The sequence below is a fragment of the Columba livia genome, chromosome 1 (assembly GCF_036013475.1).
Source record: "Columba livia isolate bColLiv1 breed racing homer chromosome 1, bColLiv1.pat.W.v2, whole genome shotgun sequence".
NCBI classification, from domain to species: domain Eukaryota; kingdom Metazoa; phylum Chordata; class Aves; order Columbiformes; family Columbidae; genus Columba; species Columba livia.
In genome coordinates this window covers 195,800,000-195,823,419 of record NC_088602.1, presented here as the reverse complement: position 1 = coordinate 195,823,419, position 23,420 = coordinate 195,800,000, and the positions used below count along the sequence as shown (strand labels likewise).

Genomic DNA, 23,420 nt, shown 5'->3' with positions numbered 1-23,420 from the left:
CATAATAAAAGCACATTATTAAATATCTCAGAATTCTTACACTCTGTCTATTATTATTTAGATTATTGTTATTGCCTTGAAAAAGTCTACAAGTATAATTTAGTCATCATATTCAAAATAAATCACTGGTCTCCTGATGCTAAAAAATTAGTCCTTAAACAGGTCTGATTCAAACTTTGTGTATGATAATTCAAAATATTTCTTTAAATAAAAGACATACCAAAATGCTGCAACGAAAAAGTCTTTAAAAAATTAAACTTGGGCATTTTTAGGCAGCTTATAAACTATTAGCCAAATAAATCAGCAAGATTACATACACACAGCCATCTACACTGACACAAAGAGCTTATTGTTCTCCAAATTTGTCTTTCTTGACATAGAAAATATTCTTGTGACCAAAAAAAAAGAGAAAAGAGTAAAGAAGAAAAATCTCTAAGACTGGGACTTCAGAAAGGCTTTTTCTTGCAAGGAACAAAAGGAAATACAACTGGCACTGTGACTATATCAAGCAGATAATTCTGGAAAATTTAGGAAACAAAAATCTCCATTTTGTAGGAGACCATTAATAATAATCCTAAAATCATTAGCATCAAGCACAGCAGAAGAATAAATAAAAATAGTAAGTTTTATTTATGTTTAACCACAAGAAGGGTACTGAAAACTGAAGGCTATGCCAAAACACAAAATAGCATTGGTTTTTCTTCTGAAATGTAATTCCTCCCATGATTGCAGGTTACATGTAACCAATATACCCAACACGTTCATTGGTAACTATTTTTCAGTATAGTTGATTATACCACAATCTTTAGCTTTCTAGGGTGTTATCATCTATGGAAAACCCCTGTTTTTCAGCTAAGAAGAATATCTGCAGTAAGGTAAATTCAGCCAGTGTAGAAATCAACACTTCAGAATTCATATTGCTTTGGAGTCCACACCTTGAAAATACATCCACGTCCCTTCAGCAGCCCAGATACTTTCTTCCCATCACCTCTGAATGACTAAATTACTGCTAATTGTGTAACGGCAATTACAAAATTACCACTGCGTTTAGTAATTTAGTACTAAATTACTAAAAGCAATGCTGTCTTGGATCCTTTCCTGTTTTCTCTTCTCCACTGAAACAAATGACATAGGTGTAACATAAATTATGTGGCTTAGACCAGCAAAACCTTGAGAAAACAGATCTTTTGAGAACTCAAAGGCCTCCAGGAGACTGGTAAAGCAATGGGGGCAACAAGCTGATGGTTGTTCTCACATTCCCTTAGGTAAAAGTTTTCATTTCAAAGTGTCTCCATATTGACAGCCTGTTTTTCCTCCTCCTGTACATGCCAGTGTGTCTGCTCTGGGCATTGGGGGGTACCAGCTTCAGTGGTGGAGCTTGCCTATACTGCCTCTGTGTTCCCAGCTGCTAAGGAGGAAACTGACTTCTTTTACTATGGTTATAACTGTCTCCTTCTATTGTTTTCTTTCTTGTTCATGTTTGAAATGTATTCTGCTATGCCAAGGAAAAATATAGTTCTATTATTTCACTTTCAGGTTCAAAACACAAATAAGATGGCCTACTTTTGCAAAAGCCAGATTAAAGTACTTCAATGAGCCTAACATTCTTTTATGTAGCCCAGGAAAATAGCTGTGTATATTGTGTTAGGCTAGCTGAGCACGTGGTTGTCGCTGAGAGGCTTCAAGCAATCCCGTGTGTCAGCACATACCAACAAAATATAGTAACAAGTAATCCAGTAAAACTTAAATCGGTCACATTCATTCATTCATGCCTTCTCCTACTCCCTCCTCCTCTGCTTGCTGGAATTCAGTGTAGTAAACCTGGAACAAGACTTCTGCCCTAAAAATACATGCAGTCAGGCAAACGCATTACAACTGTTACGGTACAGTTCTGAGTCTCACTCCAAATGCTTTGAAAGCTTTTCCTAAGTGAATCAACTAAAGCATTTATGTAATAATATAAAATCCCGGATGGCTAGAACTGTTTACCTTCTGCTTTCTCCTTTCTTGCTTTAATATGATTCTGCTCCTGAAAGATGCAAATAATTATTGCTTTAATTGTAAAAGTACAATCTTGAGTCATGGTTTGAATTTCTTATCAATGGTATTGAGAATTTAGGGCACAAACTGTTATGTTATGTTATGATACGTTACATTACGTCATGTCAAGTTATGCTATAATGGATCAAATGTCCAGGGAGTTAAACCAACATATGTCTGTTGAAGTCACTTTGATCCTGGTTTACTCAGGTAAGGATAGGACTACATTCTGTCTTAGGGTTACCAAATACATGAACATTCAGAAGGAAAAGCTTCTAGGCATTTGACCTTTCATGCAACTTTTCATCTATTCTTAATTTCTTAAAACATTATAAGAACACTATCAATCTATTCATTTATCCTAATTTTCTTTGTCAGGCTGCAACACAGTTGCAAAACCATATTAGCAAAGAAAACAAATGAGCACGGTACAAGTTTCTACCTTTTGGGACTTTACAGAATATTGTGAACATTTTGTAAAAAATGTAAGAAAAATAAACCGTCACTACAAATTTTATCAAGCTGCTGTTGCTTGTGCAATGTAGAGGACAGTTATACCTAAAACTACATTTATCCCTTGTTAAACATAGTCTTAAATGAATTATCTACAGGATATGGTGTATCAAATTGGAGCTTTGGATCACCAGTGTGAGCAGGGTGAGCATGGCTGCAATCCCGGGGTAAGAGATTAGGACTTTTTTTTTAAGAGTTAGAAATATAGAGTATTCCCTCAGAATTACCTTGTTGTTGTTGTTGTTGTTAAAGTTAGAACACACTTTCTAAACATGTGCATATGACAATTGCCCTTGTAATGGGTAGAATCCCCATTAACCAATAGTTTTTCTGACACCTAAAATGCAAATCTCAAACTCATGCAAGGAATCCTGACAGATAATTAATAGCAGCAGAAAGCAGCAGGATTATCTGCTATTTGCTATGTGAGTCCCATAGTGCTACACGCTGCTTTTCGTGACAGAATAGTGTGACAGACAGACATTTAGGACAAAGTTGAGGTTGTGGGTTTTATTCTTTTTCCTAACCGAAGCTCTCCCCCCTGCTTCACATCAGCAACTTTCAGAAACCTCATTTTCCTGGGAAGACTTCCAGGTGGGTAAGACATTATTTTAGTCTGATTCTGCGAAGAGCCAGGATGACTATAAAGCTGTGTTTAACAAAGTTATTTTCAAATGGCTGACAAAATCTGTGAGGTTTAAATTTCTAGTAGATAGGTAGGTGACACAGCACCTAAAGAAACTGAGTATTTTCCTCTTTTTTTAACGTTACAACTCGGTGATTATTCTGCTATTTCAGTGAATCTCAATAACTATACATATTTTTCCCCAAATGGCAATCCCTGCCATTCGTGAGGGCATGAGGAAAGGCCCAGGTGGGAGAGCCTCAGCCAGCCCCACTCCGCAGAGGGACATTAGGCCCAAATGTGACCCGTCCTGCCTGGCCTGTGAGGGCCTCAGCGTCTCCTCGCAGTGTGGTTCAGGAGGGGACACCAGGGCTGTCACACACACCTTGGCTGTGCTGGGTCTGCGAGGGGACACCGGGACTGTCACACACAACATGGCTGCGCTGGGTCTGTGAGAGGACACTGTGTATACCACACACGCCATGGCTGTGCCCGGTCTGTGAGGGGACACTGGGACTGTCACACACACCATCGCTCTGCTGGGTCTATGAGGGGACACTGGCTTTGTCACGCACACCATGGCTGCGCCAAGTCTGTGAGGGGACACTGAGACTGTCACACATGCCATGGCTGTGCTGGGTCTGTGAGGGGACGCTGGGTCTGCCACACACACCATGGCTGTGCTGGGTCTGTGGTGGACACTGGCTCAGCATACAGCCATTTCTGGCAGCCTTTTAAGAGTTTCACTCACCGGCTTCCACCAACCCAGTTCATTTTCCACCTCTGGGGAAGGAGGGAGGGCTGGGAGCACTGTTGTGTGTGGTGGTAGGGATGGAGAGGAGAGGCAATGGCCACCACAGGGACAGCCTGCCGCCCCCCAGCAGGGCCACCACAGGCCCTTCCTGCTGAGCCTCCTCCTCCCGGGGTGCGCCAGGGCAGCTGCTCTCCATGCCCTGGGCTGCCCAGTGCTGGTACAAGCACAGAGAGCAAAAGGAGAGGAATGCCGAAAGCAAAGCGGGGCAGGCTGATGGAGAGGAGGTGACGCGCTGGTTGCTGCCACCCTTCCTCTACCGCCAGCATTTCCACACAGGCTGCTGCCAGAAGCTATTGCCCTTTTACAAGGGAATCACAAGGTTCTTACCGTCCCAAGTGAATCAAATCCACAGTTATTGGAGTGGCTTACACAACTGTAGATGTTCTGTCTTTCAGGGCCAGCTTGTCACTGCTATAATCAGCATTATTTTTTAGGGAGAGAAGCACCTTCTTCCCCATCCTGCTCTTCCTCAGATGTTTTAAGGGCAAGGGAGGAATCAATGAGCATTTTTTACTAGTAGGCATTGTGTAAATGGTGACAAACCCTCCAGGAGGGACACAGAGCTGGGGGTGCTCCCTGGCTGCCTTCCCTGTGACTCTGCCATCCCTGCAGCAAGTGAAGGTGCCTGTTTACAGAACAACCATTACAATTCTATATAAATCCCTCCCTGCAGCATTTCTTTACTTGAAGTACCTTTAGCCTAACATTTTTCAGGGTACCAATGCTCAATTGTCATTAGTACAATGATGTGGAGAGCACTCAGAGCAGATATTAACAGCCTAATATTAAAAATGACCCAAGTTTTTTTCTTTCTAATAGTTTTAATTTTGCTAGGATATTTATAGGATCTACAGCTAAAAGATTATAAAAGTGAGAAGATCTGCTTCTGTAAAATATCCCTAATTAAACTGAATAAACTTATTAGACAGAATGTTTTATCATTGATATACCCCTGGTATTTCTAATTAGTATGCATAATTGTTCCTTGTAACAACACTAGATTAAAATCTTCATAGTAAAATAGATATTTTAAGTGTGTGTGCCTCTACAGCTTATATGACAGATAACGGACTGAAAGATTAACTCATTTCATCACTTGAAGTAATCCTTTCTATTTTGTTTGCATTTCCATCTAGTGTAAATGTTTAACTTGTTAATACTGTGCCTGAAATGTAGTTTCAGGCATGACATAATCCAATCCCTTTTACTTTTGTTTTTCTAATACAGTATTGATATTTTCTGTGCCACCCTTAATCTTACTCTTCCATGGCAGTATCTGGATTTAAAGGAAAAGACTGCACTTTTCTTTATGTTTGATTTATTGAATCTGATAGATAGAAGTAGCTCATAGAATCCAGAAAAAGCGACATGATGGCTTCAATCAATTATTTTTCAATATAAGAAAACTTCCCCTCCTCAAATTATTTTCTGCAGATAAAGCTAAAATACCTTTCAAATGGTCATAAAATATATAATCAGTTCTTTCTTCACTGAAGGCAAAGTAAACAGCGAAATAAGACGTGAAATGCATGTGACTTTAGATTTCCAGTCTCTAAATATTGCACCTTGATTGTCAACACTGAAATAATAATTTAAATTTTTGAGAGTTGCCATACTTTCAAAGAATTACATGACATTACAATTAATTTTTAAAAAGGTCATGAGAATTAGTTTCATTGAACTTTGTTGCATCTCTGGGAAGTTAAGTAAGTATGGAACAAGAAGACTTCCTTCATGCACCAGAAACTGAAGTTTGAAGAAGAAAAAAGCCTTGAAGATTTCCCTTTTTTGTAACTTTTAACAGCCACTCTTCAGAATAACTGCATCTCGTGTGCCTTTGTTAAGAAAGTATTATACTGCATCTTCTTCAGCTTTCCAGCTGTTGCTACAATAACTGTTGCAGCTGTAGTCGTTCAGCACTTGAGTCTTCCCCTCCAACACAATTGTCAGATCAGCTCTAGGTGTGATGTTGCAAAGCAGTCCAAAGCAGTGTACTATTGATCTGGGGTAAGACTACATTTTTCAGGAAGGCTGGTATTGAAATGTTGACCATGCAGCTTTTGGCACCCAGCTTTGAGTAAGTCCTTACAGAACCCCTATATAATGAAATAAGAGAGACGGGTGACCCAGAGCACCTAAGTGAGGCTCCTACTCTATGTCTTCACACCCAGAGAGGAAGCAGCTAAATTAGATAACTGAAACTGCATGAACTGAAAGTGTGTGTTGCTGTCTGCAGCATTATTGTACCCTGAAGATTTGCACACCCTTCTTTACCCAAGCAGGACAGTCTTTCCCTTGAGTGAACTTACACTGCTTACATAAAATCTTGTGCTCACTGGAGACAGTGAGAAAGAGAGAAAATATGTGTTTCCAAATCACTTCTTAGAATTATCTGCAAATGGTTCTCATGTTTCTTAATTAACCTTCCATTGCAACATTACTTCCCAGCAAGTGTCCTCCTCTAATGCTCTTTATTACAAAAGACGGGATTATTAAGCAGATGAACATGTAGTAAAAAAAAAAACCACCACCAAACCAACCAAACAAAAAATCACCCAAACCAAACACAAATAAACAATCAAAACGCTAAAAAGCAACCAACCAAACCAAACTCTAGGGATTCTCACAGTTGGGTTTAAGTATTTTACAACCTTACCCTTTTTTGTTGTTGTTAATTTCACATATTTTAACTTTGATTTTTGCTCAAAATGTTTCATCTTGATATCTAGCATTAGGTAACTAAATCCATCTGTAAAGAACTATGTACAAGGCCTCAGCATTAGATTAGAAAAATGACAGTAAGTTCCCATATGAGAAGTGTAGCATTCCTTTGGCATTCGGGAGATACAAAGGACACCTTGGAAAAATATGTGGTGAGAATGAAAATCAACTGCAGTTTAAACACTTATAACATGTATTGAAATACATGACTACCCATGCATACAAGGGAAGATCAGCTTTGGCCCTGCCATATTTGAAATAGTGCAATGAGAGATCACCTCTTCTACTTGTTTCTCCTGATATGCACTCTGTGCTGAGCTGGATCCATTACATGAGGTTTGAAGGAGTCAGGAGTGAGCAGAAATTGAAAGCGATAACGCCATTAGTCCAAAGACTAGAGACTAAGGAGCCTGGATAGTTTCCAAACATATCAAACCAGCCCCCTCAGGGAGAAGCACATCATCTACATGGACTGAAATTCAAAGCCCAGTTGGGAAGAACATGGGATTGTGTCTACATGTCAGACCACTGGCCACGACAGTTATCACTGACAGCAGTATATTGACACGTTGCTATATGAAGCAGAGATTATATTATTAGACGGTATTATCTAGATGGAATTATTTTTCACAGAATGAGCCGTCAAGATGAAGTGCAGTCCTTGGCTTGATGGAGAACAATGTTCAAGATCTGGTTCAGAATCTTGTGCTGAATTCCTCACTTTATAAAATCAGTATTTCTACAAAGAAAAACAAAGACCAAAGCATCCTCTACAGTTGGAGTAAACTCCGATAAGGGAACAATGAGAGACTTGTTGAAAACAAATTAGGAGAGGGAGCTAAAATACTTACATGTGGCTAGGAGAAAGCTGATGGATACCAGACTTGAAGTAAAGAGTCAGTCTGAACCACAGCAAAAAGCTGTACAGCATTCAAAAAAAGATAACAGAAAGGAACACAAACTTTGACAAATATAAAAATACAATTAGATATGCCAAAAATAATTTGGGAAATGACTAGGCAAAGAAACCAAACCACTAAATCTTCTTACACATGAACCAGGAGCAAAAGCCTACTAGAAAGCCTATAGGGCCAGTCGGTGACCAAGGTGCAACATCAGTGCTCAGAGGAGACATGGCTGTTACACAAAAGATAAGTTAGTTTTTTTGCATCAGTATTCATTGATGAGGAAACTGGGGAAAATTTTATGCAGGAATCCTTTCTGGGTAACTGAGCAGAGGATATGTCTAAAGTGAAAATAACGGCAGATGAGGTCAAAATGACATTACCAAGACAGGAGGCACAGGAGCACAGCACCAACACTAAATGCTATTCACTGGAGAGTTCTATAATGCAGCAGTGTGGAAAGGATCACTTAAAACTCCTTGGTTTTGGAGACTAGAGGGTAGCAAATGTGACACAATTTAAAAATACATTCTGTGGCAATCCAGAAAGCCTACTTTTGTAGAACGAAAAATAGCAGGAACTATAATATGTGCCAGCACGTGAAGAGGCAGCATGGCTTCTAACAATGGAAGGGCTGCCCCATAAGATTGTAGAAAAGAGTGATTGCTGTAGTCTCGATAGAATTAATTAAGGCTGTTGAAAACATCTGTTACTGAAAGCTTTAGGGAAACTAAGAAGCCATGAAATAAAAGGGAAGTTCCTGTCATTGGCTAAAGTTCAAGAGAGAGTGGAGACAATATTTAGTTCTTGTATCCATGCACTCAGGGGCTAATATGGAGCAGAGGCTGACAAACTCACGAGTGGTACGGGAAAGCTGCAGGCAGGGGGAGAGGCAGAGAGAGCGAGTGAGAGAAAGAGAGCTCCCTTGTTGGACACCTCTTCAGAACAGCCATAGGTAGCCATACAGTGGAACTTCTGGGAGCCACGGTCAAAGCAAGCAGAAAGGAGTGGTTCTTCACATACAGAATGGTACATCTGAGGAACTGCTTGCCAAAGGATGTTATTATTTCTGTAAGTTTACATGATTTCAAGAGAGGCTCAACAAGCACTTGTAAGAGTGGAATATTTCACAGAAAAACCTCTCAGTCTCATGAAATTCTCACAGCTGAAAATGGCCAGAAGTCGGGACAGTATGAAGCTACAGCAGCTACATACATCATATGTAATTACCATCCATTTTCTTCCTTGGGTATCCACTTAGAGCAAGGAGGTCAAACTCATTTTCACCGGCACCCACATCAGCCTTGTGGTTGCCTTCAAAGGGCCAGATGAATGTACATTTAGGACTGTACATTTAGGACCGTACATTCGGCCCTTTGAAGGCAACCTCAGTGAAAATGAGTCTGACACCCTGGCTTAGACTTATCGTTAGAGCCAGAATACTGTGCTTGGCGGAATATTGGCCTAAACCGGCTTGCTTAATATTTATTTAGAAGTCTCTCAAATAAGAGTTGATGGACAAATTGCAGCAGATGATCTTTTTGTTGTGGTACCTAGCAGCTGCAAACTCTCAAATAAATTCTTGAGGCATGACAAAAGGATGGCAGCAGACCTTGTGTTTGGGGTGCATGAGTAGAATGGATTATTTTTGTGGATTTATTCCTGCCTGCACTTTTGCAGGGCAGAACACTGGCTCTGCTGCAGGCACTGCCAATATTACTGTTGCTAATTGATACCAGCTATGTGATTTTACCACTTATACCTGTATTATTTCACTTGGCATGTAGCTCACTTAAGTGTTTACAACGCACTTTAGCAAAGGATTAATTAAAAATAGTTAGCATTTTCTTCAGATGAGCTGAGAACAGGAACCCTTACAGATTTAAACCAAAAAAACGCAAACAATGGCATATTTGAGACTTCTGAAGGCACAAAATAGACACGTTTTCCATAATTGTATTTTACTGGAATTAATGGGTTCAGCTGAATTTTCTGTATGAAATAAGAAATAAATTTAACAACAGAAATATGTCTTTAAAATACAGATATGAAAGTTTTTAAGTATTAAAGCCTAAACATTAGAAGTGTAAGTCTTTATCTGAGATCATTAGTCAGCATTTCACTGTGGTTGGTGCAGCTGACACTGACCTTCTGTATCCTTGGCCTTTTCCCTCTCCCTTTCTCTCTGTGAAGGGAAAATAACCTGTTTACTCTTCTCTCTAGAGCCACATTCTGTCTAGAATCACACTGTTCTGAGAAACCAGAACTGTTTGTGATCAGGCTGCTATTGATTGTACCATCAGTCAGACTACTCAAATCCTGTATGGGCAAGTTCTCATAACCTACAAGACACGCAGTATTTAAATTTACAGAAGGCAGAACAAGGGGAAGAGAACTACTGGTGCAGGAATAGCTCTCATTGACACCATCTCCGTGGTGTCTACACTCAGGAGCCAAACAACAGAGCAGGACCCCCCTCCTCCCAGTTCCCCCCTCCTCTCTGCCCTCTCGCTGTGACACATCCCTGCCCAGTCTGAGCACCACACAGCTGCATTAGAACCGGAACAGTTGGAACCAACTACTTGGTGTGATCAGGCCAGTGTCACCACGGTGACACTCCTTCAACAAGCTTCCATACCTGACCCGTTAAAAATGAAGCTTCTGGCTTGGCTCCAGCTCCTAAATGAACTACAGTGTTTGGCTCTTCTACTAATGTGTGTGTTAACAGCCAGTGGCTCCTCTAAAACAGGCAGAACAAGCAGTTTCTGCTGCTACGAATTTGAAATCAAAGGTCAGATACCTCAACACCCTTTTCTGATGAAAAAGTCTAATTTATCATTGGTTTGCCTTGATGTTGCAAACTAATTCTGTGGGTGCATTTCTGTTATAAGTGATTACATTAAAGTCAATACAAACTTTGGAAGTACTTCAGAGTAAGTTGCTTACTTGATTAAGGGCTTGTATGATCATCCTCTGTTGAATGTGGCTCAAATCGAGGCCTACTATTGCCACACCAGTATGTAAACATACAGCTCAAAATTAAAGAAAAAAATCAACAGAAATTCCTGGCTCACCATATTACAATACATCATTTTTTAGGAATGATTTATCATTCAGGATTTGTATGTAATTTAAAAAAACAGGCACTGTGTGGATTAATATTTTATGTATTTCACATATACTTCATCCACATATAAAGTTACATACTTTATGTATTATATACACATATATAAAATATTAAATATCCCAAATAGCAGTGATACAAAAGGCATCATTTGCATCTATTTTTCAGGACTTTTACTTTTTATTTGGTGTGTCTGTATCGCACAGTGTATGCCATACATGCCACACACAGTGTATGCAGTGAGGAAATTCTAGTTTTCTGCAAAGACTGATGTTACAGCCTTTGGATTCTGTGTTATGAGCATTTAAGACATCGGTTAAGTAGCCTTTTGCTTCAAAACCAACATTTTATTTTTTCAAACATTAAACCAAAAGGTTGTAAAAAGTGATAATTGATAAGGCTGACAGGTATCTTTTACATAACCTGCATGTTCCAATTCCACTATCTCCATCACAGTCACAAAGTTGTGCAAGGACGAAGCGCTGCAGTGGGAGCCAGTGGGCATAAAAAGAAGAGAAAAAAGAGGCATCAGTGTTGCCATGATTAAACTTGAGCTCCTACATGTTCAAACATTCACGGAGTTCAGTCAGCCTGATAGTCATTGTTTCTCTTTCTGCTTTGTGGTTGTATCCAAGCACAAATCATTTCTATGGACAGCGATTCTGTTACTTCAGTCATCAGAGAAGCACGGTTTGAATAAACAACTTTCTTTTTCTAGCTGGGAGCAGAATGATGGCATTCCGTTGTGCTTGAATACTGACTTAAAAGAGTGAAAAATTACTACAGAATATTAAATTATTATAAAAATAGGATAAGCTCCTCTTACTCTTCCTCCACAGTTATTGCTTCCTATACTCAGAAAAAAATGAATGTGTTTGAGGACAATTAACTATATGATTTAAAAACAATCACTTGGCACTAAAAAAAAGGAAAAAGAAAAAAGAAAAAAAAAAAGTAACTGGTTCTCCTTAAGAGAGGACAAGCCCCAAAATGGTTCTAATATCAACATCATCTAACCCCAAAGCCTCAGTTACCTGAACTATTTGATTGCACTTATCTTCAGAACTTTATTAAAGTCAGTAGAAATTGTGGAGACAACAGAGCACTGAAGACTGCATCAAAATTACTGCAGACTTAGTAATACTGAGAAATTTTATTGTGACTAAACGTACTAAAACTGCTGCCTTTGCCACTAAAAAAGAAAAAATCTATCACCTAAGGACATGTTCCACAAAGGGGACTTTGTGCATGGATTACAGAGCGGGACTGGCAGAGCAAATCTCTCAGGGCAGCAAGAACAGAAGAAAGGGTGTATTTAAAACAACGGTTTAGGCTTTTCTCCATATTTTCAAAAAACACATTGCTTTTGTTGACTGAAAAACTACATGGTCAGATTTGCTTTACTTACATGTTCCCACAGATCTGACTGTGGTGTGTGCATCGGCTCTTACTGCCAAGTCACCATGAGCTTTAGTCCTCCAGTATCTTGTGAAGAGAAAGGTCAGCAGACATGCAGAACTGAAAGATCTGTGAACTTTACTCTTGGTAAGAAAATGCTAGAGTAATGGAATATTACAAATAACTGTGGTTTGGCAAAATCTAAGAGTACGCTGTGACACACATAAGCCAGAATGGGAAGTATCCAACTGGAGATCAGATTAAAAAATAACAAACCCTAAGCAAAGCAATTTCTTAGCCCATGTATCTCATCGGTGTCTTTGTGGGCTGAAATACCTTTCTATTTTACTGACAAAATAATCTGCAGCAAAACCAGGCCTACCAAGTAACTAAACATTAGCTGCACTGCTCTAAGTCAGATTTTGACAACATTTTCCTAGCTTTGAGTTATGTATTAAAAAAAAAATTGCTAGAAGGGCCATTGTCCTGATCTCTTTCCTGTCCTCACTGGCAGAAAGCCTACTAAGCTCCAAGAGTACCCCACATCTTCTCTACATACTGTCCAGCCCATTGTGGACACAATTTGTGCAACATTCCAGGAAGAGGTGAGAAACAGACCTTACTTGGTCTTGCCTTGCTGGTCGTGGCTTACCGGGCTTTTTGGAAGGCACACAGATGTTTTGATAAGTGGTGCCTGATATTTAAAAGCAAAGCTCTCTCTCAAATCAAATATATTATTTCTTCATCCTGAAGCTTGTGTTGCCATCTAAACATCATTGCACGCTGTCCAAAGAGGACTGTTTTGAAACAGTAATGTGACTTGATTTAACTTACATATGCCAAGTTACAGCGAGGTAGGTGGCCTCACCCTATACTTTTAGGGATCAGCTGGACTCCTCAGTACTCCTGTAAATGCCTAGTAACACATTTTCCCAATCTGTTTATACACACATATGCTAAACTAATGCTTTTATCATATACCAGCTGATGCAGCCACTTCATTACTTCATTTCAGAGTGTGAAAGCACTCAGTCTTTTTTTAAGTATTCTGATCCTTCCCCTGTCAATTCATATACTTTTTCCAAACAGGTGAAGAAGCAGAAAGAAGAAACTGAAAAAGAGAAAAAAGCAGCAAGACAACAGCCTCTGCCGTTATTTCCTTTGTGTGGATTTAGCCCGTTTTTGTTGCAGGGACTGTGCGAATCAGCCGGGGTTGTTTTTGTCTAAAACCGCTACAAGAGCACAATACCCGTTTCCTTTTGACGAGAGGAGAGGAAATAAATTACGCGTATTTGGAAAGCGCTGCCCCGCAGCCGCCCGCCCGCATTTCCGCGCCGAGGCCCCCGGCCCCGCCTGCGCACTGCCCGCTCCGGCCGCCCGCTCCAGCCCCCCCGCCCCGGGGCAGGGCTCGGCCGGGCGCCCGGGGTGACGCGTTCCCCGCCGCCGCGGGGCTGCCGCGCAGCCCGAGCGCTCCCGCCGGCTCTGTCCCCCCCGCGCCGCTGGCGGGGCCGGAGGCGGTGCCTGCTCCGCAGAGCAGGCGGAAGGAAAGGGCCGGCCGCAGCCTCAGGCGAGCCGGGGCGCTGCCGGGCCGAGCTGCGGGGGATCAGCGCTACAGCGGAGGCCGAGCTCCGGCCGACCCGCTGTAAGCCCGGGGCCGAGCGCCGGGGGAGCGCCGCCGCTGCCGGGCCCTGAGCGAGCGGCCGGGCCGCGGTGCGGAGCCGCTCCCGGGGCCGCCCCGCGCCGAGCAGCCAATGGTGGTCGGCGGGGCGGGCTGCGCGGCGCCTTAGCTGCGTTGTGCAACGCGCCGGGCTTTGAAGGCAACCATCACTCCGCGGAGGCTGGACTCATTCGGCGTCTGTCACGACACGGCGTTCGGCGGGGAGCTGGGGCCGCTGGCGGCCCCATGAAGAGCCGGGGGCGCCGCCCCCGCTAGGACCGGCGCGCAGCGGTGCCTCCGGCGGGGCACGATGACCCACATGCTGCATGCAGTGGCCCGGCGGGTGCAATGGAGCAGGGCGGGCACCGCCAAGAGGGCTGCGTGCCTGCTGGCTGCGGCGTACGGACTGAGAATCCTCTACCCCATCGTCCGCAGGCGCATGAGGCGGGAGGGTGGCTCGCAGGGGGCCGACCGGGCTGGAGGGGGCCGGGGGGTGCCGCACGGCGCCGGCAGCCCGGGCAAAGCCTCCCCGGCCGTGGACGCGGAATTTTTCAAGCAGCTGCTGGAACTTCGCAAGCTGTTCTTCCCAAAGCTGGTGAGCGGCGAGTTGGGCTTGCTCTGCCTCCACTCAGTCGCCCTGGTTTCCAGGACCTTCCTCTCCATCTATGTGGCTGCCCTCGATGGGAAGATTGTGAAAAGCATCGTGGAAAAACAGCCCAGAAGCTTTGTCTTCAAATTAATCAAATGGCTGATGATTGCGATCCCAGCCACTTTCGTGAACAGCACCATACGGTACCTGGAGTGCAAGTTGGCCCTCGCGTTCCGCACGCGCTTGGTGGATCACGCCTATGAGACCTACTTTGCCAACCAGACGTACTACAGAGTGATCAGCATGGACGGGCGGCTGGCCAACCCTGACCAGTCCCTCACCGAGGACATCATGATGTTCTCACAGTCGGTGGCACATCTCTACTCCAACCTCACCAAGCCCATCCTGGATGTCGTGCTCACCTCCTACACCCTCATCCGCAAAGCGAGGTCCCGGGGGGCGAACCCCATCGGGCCCACGCTCCTGGCCGGGCTTGTTGTCTACGCTACAGCCCGTGTGCTCAAAGCCTGCTCGCCCAAGTTTGGCAAGCTGGTGGCTGAGGAGGCACACAAGAAGGGCTATCTACGCTTCATGCATTCACGCATCATTGCCAACGTGGAAGAGATCGCCTTTTACCGAGGGCACAAGGTATGGGGGAGAGAAACTGGAGGGTGTTGGTGTTGTTCCTGCAGTTCCAGAGCTGGCCTGAGTTCCTCCTGCTGCCCTTCCTGAGCACTTTGGGTCCCTCTGACATTTAAATCTGTTTACAGCCAGCGCTTCCCGTTTCCTAGGAAAATGCCATCTCACAGGCGGTATCTGGGGGGAGTGGACCGTGGTTCCCTTGTGGTTCTGACAATGTTCCTGTTTTGCAGCTGGATCCTATGCTTTTCTAGACAGCTAATCTCCATTCTTATTTTTCCCCCACCCAGTCCATTCTGCTTAACTTTTCCAGGCTTTTTTTTTCCACCCATGTTTATGGGCTACCAGATTTGATGCTGCAGAAATAGCAACCAGGGCACACACCAGAAAGTCTAGGGGAAAATCCTGTGATAGCACAGGGAGCACTACAACCTTTGACACTGTTTTACATAGCTAAGCAAAGATGTAGTCATCAGAGTCTTAAAATAGCTTAAGTAGAGTACTTCAGCAGTCACAGTTACATAAACTAATGACTTGTTTTAAAGCCATTTTTTTAAGGAACTCTTCATATGTTTATTAGAAGTGAATTTTGGCTGCAACACCTTTCAGACATGATTTGGAAAAAAAGTTGTTTCATGCAAGGTAAAAATGAAAGCTGGAAACCAGCCTGAACGATTACTCTTTCAGTCCAAGAAATGATTATATAATGTAAATGGCTTTATTTTGGTAGAAGTAATCATTCTCAAGAGCTGCCTATAGCAATGTTTTAAGTGCATCTAAACTGAGTGTTTTTTTCAGTTCCCACATACACTAATTTGAACTGAATGTATTATATCATATTGACTTGCAACTGTGTTTGACTTGTTGAACCACTTGGGATAGGTCTCTCTTCATCCAGACTGCTTGCGAAAACAAGCAGCAGTGCATTTGGGGGATCAGCTCTGCAGCTTTAAGTCATTGGAGATAATTGATCCCCAAACACTTTCCAATATGAGGAGTTTCAGTTCCTGTGAAACTCAGCAGCTGCAGCTTCACTAAAGGGATATGGAATGAATCTTACTTTGGTTGTTAGAATCAGCTGTTTTTGCTGCCTTGTTTGTTGTCCTTGTATATATCAGAGATCTTAAAAAAGCTGAAAATGTGCCAGTGTGCTATCAAGGGACGATGGCCTAAATAAGAACCAGGTCCACTGGCTTCCATAGAGCTGTGCACTTTCTCTGTGAGGCTGCAGCACTGTGAAAGTAAAGTACCATGCAGCAGATGTGACTCAGAAGGCACAGCTCTGGGTACCCCATTACTTCGTACTCATATGTGAATGTATCTTCTATGACATGTGCATCTTTGTTATGTTTTACAAATGTTTTATTTTTTAACTGTAGGTGGAAATGAAGCAACTGCAAAAAAGCTACAAGTCTTTGGCAGATCAGATGAATCTCATTTTGTCCAAGCGTTTGTGGTACATCATGATAGAACAGTTCCTGATGAAGTATGTCTGGAGTAGCTGTGGGATGATTATGGTTGCTGTGCCCATCATCACTGCAACGGGATTTGCAGATGGCGGTAATAACATTTTTTACTTAATTCTTTAATGTTTCTTTAAAGTTACATCCTCAAAAGACTGTACTTCTCCTGAATGCCATTTGTAGTTGTACATTATTAACAAGCTTTATTACAACCTCTGTGTTTCGTATGTAACTTTCAAGCATAGCGAGGCAGCTGAGAAAAGAGCAACACAATAGATCCAACTTTGAATATAAGCCTGATAAACAGTATGAATTCAGGAGTTAGAGGATCCTTGTATCACATGGGATTACAATGATAATTTCAGTCCTTTTTCACTTTTTCAGGCCGATTTTTGTAGCATATCCTGCTACTTTACAAAATGATGCTATTAACTTTCCTAGAGTGCTTATCTCCTCTTTCCATAAACCATAGTGTAATTATAGGTAATTATTCTCTTATATATTGACCTGTTAGGAATTGCTGGTTTTCCCTGACTCCCTGGGAGACGAGAAGGTAAAATTCGGATTCTAGGTTTGGATGGTACCATTTTTGACATCCTATCACAACTTTCCAGGAAGTGAAACAAGACTCAAGTAGTGTTGTGATTGCAGATGCTATTAAAAAAAAAAAGAGAACAGAAAGAAAGGTAATTAAGGGGAGTAGTGAAAGACATGTGGGGAAGTTTGCCTCAACAGTCTTCCTTATATGCAATTAGAACCATCAGATAAATTACAAATCCCACAGGATTCTTTTAGCCTTTAAATCCTACAATGTTTGTGGAAGGATCAGTTCTAATTTGGGTACATTTAATCAGGAATGAGTGAATTTGTTTCAGTGTGGGTTGTGGTAATTGTATTCCAAATTAGGGCTGTCCAACTGGACAAACTCAGTTTGTCTTGTAGGATGACTTTGTGCAGCCACTATGAGTGTTCGACTTTCTGAGCTGCTGCCCATCACGTGGCTCAGGAGGGCACTAAATCAGGACCCTGGCTGGCATCCTGGTAACAGCTTCAAAAATACCAGGAAGTCCTATTCCAAACAGGAGGGTCTGTACAAAGCCATTTCACCTCACTGTGAAGGTTGTCAGCACAGCAGAGAAGTGATAGAAATCTTTTTGCTAAGACAGGAATGAGTACAGTCAAGAAGAAGATTGTTTGACCACACATCATAAATATCTCCCTGGTTATTACAACATGAATTAAAAAAAGACTTGTATTCATGCTAAACTAAATAACATTTCTCTTACGAATATTCTTTTGATAAATAATTTTCAAATGTGGGAGAAAACAAAGACAGGCTCGTGTTATAAAGTGGAAGAATATTTGCCACCAGCAACATAATATGTTAAAGCATGGGGCTTATTATGGAGACCTGAGGCATATCATAATGATTGATTGTGAACATAATACTGACAAATCAACACTGCCAAGACCAGTTTGAAGTATAACAGGTATTCAGAGAATTTACCTGACTTGAACTTACCATTGATCTGCTTGGGAAAACACTGCTTTGTGCCTTAGCAGGTCAGATGCAAGTTTGTTCATATCTGAAGGAACAGATAGTGGATTTAGGATAAATCACCAGAATCAGGGATGTGCACAAAACTGGTACCATGACCAGACCTGAAACTAAAGGTGTAAGGCAGTAGATTTTGAACACTTTTTTGGGTGGGGCAGGGAAAGTTAAAAAATAATCCTTCAACAAAAAGCAAGAAGAATGTTCTGTGATGGTGACATTTCTGACTAAAATCTGCTAATTCTGTTATATGTTTTGGGGAAGAAATTAACTGGCAAGGTCAAGATTTCCGTTTGATAACATTTCTCATTCTTTTTGTATTAAACAATTGGTGTTCCAAATGTCATGTTTCTCATCAGTTTCTGGAAAGTGACTATTTTTGGAAGCGAGACTTTGATTTCTCTAGATACAGTGAACACTTATCTTTGTTTATAAAAGAAGTATGACTATCAATGACATAAATGAAGATGAAAAGCGAAATGTGTGTGGAACAGAGACAGCCTGTCTGCCCTGTTACAATGCACTACTTCTTCAAACAGAGGAGGCCCAGCCATATGAAAGATGTTTTCGACAAAAAGTTCAAGGAAAGTAATCCTGGTGGGTTAGGCATGTAACGTAGGAGCTTGTGTTTTGGAACGTTGAAATGCTCATAAATTCCATATAATTTTAATTTTTGCAATTAAAAGTATGCCTGAAATGAGTGTCCCAGCGGTTTGTGGGGATTTCCCAGCTCCTGCCGGCTGAGCTGGCCTGGGTGCTGGAACCAGCTCTGGGGAATCCTGCATTTGCACGCAGGAGGAACGCTCTCCTAGTGCAGTTAAACCATACCTCATTCCTCAGGGATTTCATTCCGGTGGTTCTACACCGCATGAGCCGCATGGGCCGTAATCCCAAGAAGATCAGTAAAAATTGTTTCTCTGAGAAGAAACAGTTTTCAATTTAGTTTTTACTGATGATTAACTGAATTATCTCTATCCCGTAAGTTTATTCTTCCTGGAGTGGAAATGACTTTTTAAAATAAATGAGGACTACATGAGCAAGAGTTTTGTAACCCTCCCTTTGCAAGATGCTTTCTGTCTGCCTTTCATGTCCCAGGTGGCTAGATTACACACAACCAGTTGACTGATGTTTATAATTTAAACTAAAACAATTGAATGTGTATCTCAGTTAATTAAAATTGTTAGTAAAAACATCTGAGGCCAGGAAGAGTAACATATAGATACTGTGTGCATATATATATGCATTAAAATAAAATAATTATTTTAAAAGTTTTTCCTAAATTATTCATAGTATATTTCAGTGTTTCAGATGTAATTATGCAGGGATACCTTTGTGGATGTGTAAATTCAAACCAAATAGCATTTAGATTTAACTAATAAAGACAGAAAGATAGATCTGGCTGTGGTGCTGCATGTAGATTTCTAGACACTAGATTTCTAGAATCTGGTCTTGTCAGGAAGGTGGGACAGATACCAGTAAAAAATATTGTGTGCTGTACTCTTGTGTTGCTTGACTGAGCCCATTACATTTGCAGTCTCATCACACCTCCTAGATTTTCTTGGCCATTAGCACTGTGCAAATATCGCACAGGTTGTCAATAACTATTGCTAATCTAGGAGTTGTCACACTAGATCCATCTATTACCCTGCCTAGCCTGATGCCTGGCAGCAACTTAGCTTAAAAAAGAATCTTTAAAAAAACTTTATGAACTTAAGAAAAAAATAATATCTAGACCCAGTTCTGCAACAGACTTAAGCAGTATATACAGATATATATCAAGTTATGTGATGCAGAAAACCCTTGAGACCTTTCATTCTAAATCTTGTATGTGAAAAGTCCTTAAGAGTGGTTTACTACACATTGTTGTCTTCTTTTCTGTAGAGGCAACTCCAACATTGAAACAACATTCAGTCTTAAAATATTCAGCCACTTCTTTTAAGACATTGATTGCTTCAGAAAGCAAACATTGCAAGTTGAATATAAATGTGTAGGTCACATGGTAGCGGGAGCATATGTAGATATGTTAAATGTAAGCATATCTATTTATTGTCTATCTTCTATAATTTCTGCTGCTGTTTTCTTCTTGCCTGTTGCTGCTGACATGTTCTTATGAGACAACTCCTTTCCTTGGAAAAAGGGTTTTCTTGCCAGTAGGATGCAGTGTCATAGACAGTTTTGTTCTGGGGTCCGATGAAGAGAGAAACTATTGTGAGAGAGATGTATCCTGCTTAAACCATGCCTTTGATAATAAAAGGGCCTGTTGCTTTTTTTTAGAAAGCATGTTTAGAAATCACAGTGCTAAATTTCCTGCAATATGAATGTTTCATTTTACATGAAGTCAATAAATAAGGAAGGCTGAAAGTGAATAATTGCAAAAGTAGTGAAAATACTATCTGTTTCAGATAATTGCTTAGGTTTCTATTTTTTTCATATTTTGAAAAAAATAGGTTGAATAACAATATATTAAAAGGAAAATTTCCGATGTAGGCAAGTAGTATAAAAGAATAGGATGTTTTGTATAAGAAGATGAATTCTGTGTACTCCCACTTATTCTTTGTCACCAAGCTATCTGTGCTAGTTACATTCACCAATTATTTTTGAACAGTTGTCTTCCTAGAGTTAACTTTTTCTTAATTTAAAAGCTGATGTATAATGGCTAACATTCTAATCATAATTTAATTGTAGAGGTAATTTTCAGAAGAGTGTTTTAACAGAAAACTTTTTTACTTTTAGAAATGGAAGATGGCCAGAAACAGGCGATGGTTAGTGAAAGAACAGAAGCTTTTACTACATCACGAAACCTGCTGATCTCTGCAGCAGATGCTATTGAAAGGATTATGTCTTCATATAAAGAGGTATTGTATATCAGTCATCAACAAATCAAATAAAAAAAACCCAAACAAACAGAATTTACATTCCATGTAAAATGTAACCAAAAAAAGTTATTTTTTTAAGGCAAATTCTATCGCAGCGAAGTCCAAAGAGGTCTTTGAACTGATAGGTTGATCTTTAGAGTTAAGTCTAAACTGAGTGCACAACTGCCAGTATGGTGCCACACGTAGATTTCATTTTTATACCTGTGTTCAGGTGCCATCAGAGAGCAATAGAAGTTCCAGGAATGTGAGTGATAAAGGTTCAAATTCCTCCTGTCTTTGGAGCACAAACCTGAATTCACGTTGTCTGTCTCCAGTGTTTCAGGACTCTTCTATTGGAATTGTCATGTTTTCTATAAAATACAAGGAGAACTGAATACTTATTTCCTGGCAGCCTAAACTGTAGAGCTCTTTTCAGTATCTTATGTACTTGTTAAATTGTAAATAATTTTGCAAAGTAGAGAAATTTTAGCAGGAAAAAATCCACCTTGAGACAGCAGATAGTCTAAAAGTAGAGGATGTTCATCTGGAAGATCAGAGATGTTGTTTCAGGTTTTTACCCAAATTCCAGTAAAGTTGGGCTCTAGGTGCTGACTGTTAAGCTAAAGGAAAGTGAAGCAGCGCTCTTATTCTCAACATTTCCTTCTGAATGTTGGTTCTGCATTTGTTTAATTGGTTTACGCTCATCCTTTTGGGGAGGACCCCCTTTCCCAGTGCAGTGTGTGGAGACACACGTTAGCTAGGGAGATAATCAAAGACTATGGATTCCATTACTTGGAATCCAGCCATAATAGCTACAGCTTTGTAAATTGGAGGAGGAGGGGGTAGTTTGGCACCTTCAGATATGGACTCTGACAAAGCCAGAGTCTATGTTTTCTCAGAATGAGTTATTACAGTGAACTGTGGTCCTGACCTGTGCTCCTTTAGCTGTTCCCCTGCTTGGCCTCTGCTCTAAAGATACTGCCAGATAACAGTAATGTAATTTCTGTTTTATTCTCAACATTTAAATCATCTATATAAAGTACATAGGGACTTAAAAAAATTGTGGGTTTATTTTTTTGGAAACTAAAGTACCCACAAAGTAGTAGGAACAACTGAACAAACTCACTTGGTTTATAACATGCAGAGATTTTAATCGAGACAGCATGAGATCAGAGATAAGTTCTATGAATTTCCATTTTAATTTTATATTTATACTTCTCTTGAAGAGGCACTGTGGTACTTTAACCACATTGTCATTCCCATTTCATAATTCAGGCAATTTCCAAAGAAGTACAGTGTTCTTCAAGTGTTAGTGAAGTTCCAGTTCTTGCCCACCTGATCCACCAAAGTGATCTCCTTCTAGTCAATGTAATTCACCATGCAGATGAGGTGGGCTCAACTCTTCTTTGCAGGTCAATAGTTTAGATGGTGGTATTTCATGTTTTGACAAGGTGATTTTGTAGGGTCATGGTTCTGTAGCTTACTCAAAGTTGTGTTTCTTCTGTTGGTACAAATTTTGTTCATCACATGTGGGATTCTGTCCATCAAGTGTCACTGCCAACGCTGTGCAGAGCGCTCAGTCCTGGCACAAGCTGCTGCTGAAGTTACTAGAAAGACTCCAGTGTGAATAATGATGTTACAGCTCTTGTGTGCTACCTGCTGCCCCAAGTGCTCTTAGCCCAGTGATTTTCACAGCTGTTAATGCCATTACCAGAAGTGCAAAACAATTTACAGCTGGTGGAGTTGAAATGTTGAGTGATTACTCTTTTTAAATGGAGTTTTTTGAGACATTGTGTTAACCTCCATGGAGTGATGGCCATGTGGCTAGAACTAGCACTCACTTCTGAATCTGGCACAAGTAGTGAAATTTATAGAGGATTTTATATTGGAATTATGTACGGCCATAGCAGGTGAGCTCGGTCATGGTGTGCATGTGTTTAACCACAGCAAGCTAGTGATTTTGTAATCTTGAACTAATTTTCTTGCTATTCTTGTCTTGCTCTCTACATTTAGTATAAAAAATCATCCCTTTAAAGCCATCTAAGAATAAATTTATAAGATGCCTGGGCTTAATTCTTTGCTGCCAGGAGATGGAGCCAGTTCTTTGGGAGCTTTTGGTGGTGTTGCTGCCCATGAAAAGGAAGTTACTAGGTCCAGAGATCTGTTTTTTGTGTCTTTACCAGGTGGAAATTGTGATGAAAGAACCCCCCCAAAAAAGGAGAGAGCCTTTTAAGAGACCTCACCACCTTAAAAATGCCCAGTTCTAATATAAGGTCTCAGATTTAGCTCTGGTACTCTAGCATGCAATGGACAGAAGAGTAATTTCCTTTTTGTACCCTATTTTAGATTAGGATGCCCTAGTGCTGCCTGTTTTACGCAGAAAAGCACACCTTTCCCATGGGAGGTTTCAGGAATACAGGGACATAAGCATAAATAATTATGGATGCCAATTTCTCTAACTTCTGTAGACCTTTATTTTGCTAGCAAGTGCGGAGGTTTTGTTTGCTATGATAGGCTCTCTA

The 23,420-nt window shown here is 41.1% G+C and overlaps 1 protein-coding gene across 1 annotated transcript in view; it reads left to right on the top strand.

The window, feature by feature from the left end:
- The first annotated feature begins 13,562 nt into the window (after positions 1-13,562).
- Positions 13,563-23,420, top strand: part of ABCD2 (ATP binding cassette subfamily D member 2) — a 46,603-nt gene continuing 36,745 nt past the window's right edge. Inside the window, exons 1-3 of the mRNA XM_005498132.4 lie at positions 13,563-15,034; positions 16,405-16,585; positions 20,777-20,898. Coding sequence (XP_005498189.3) covers positions 14,108-15,034; positions 16,405-16,585; positions 20,777-20,898 — 1,230 coding nt within the window. The 5' untranslated portion in view covers positions 13,563-14,107. The remainder of the gene's footprint in view (positions 15,035-16,404; positions 16,586-20,776; positions 20,899-23,420) is intronic.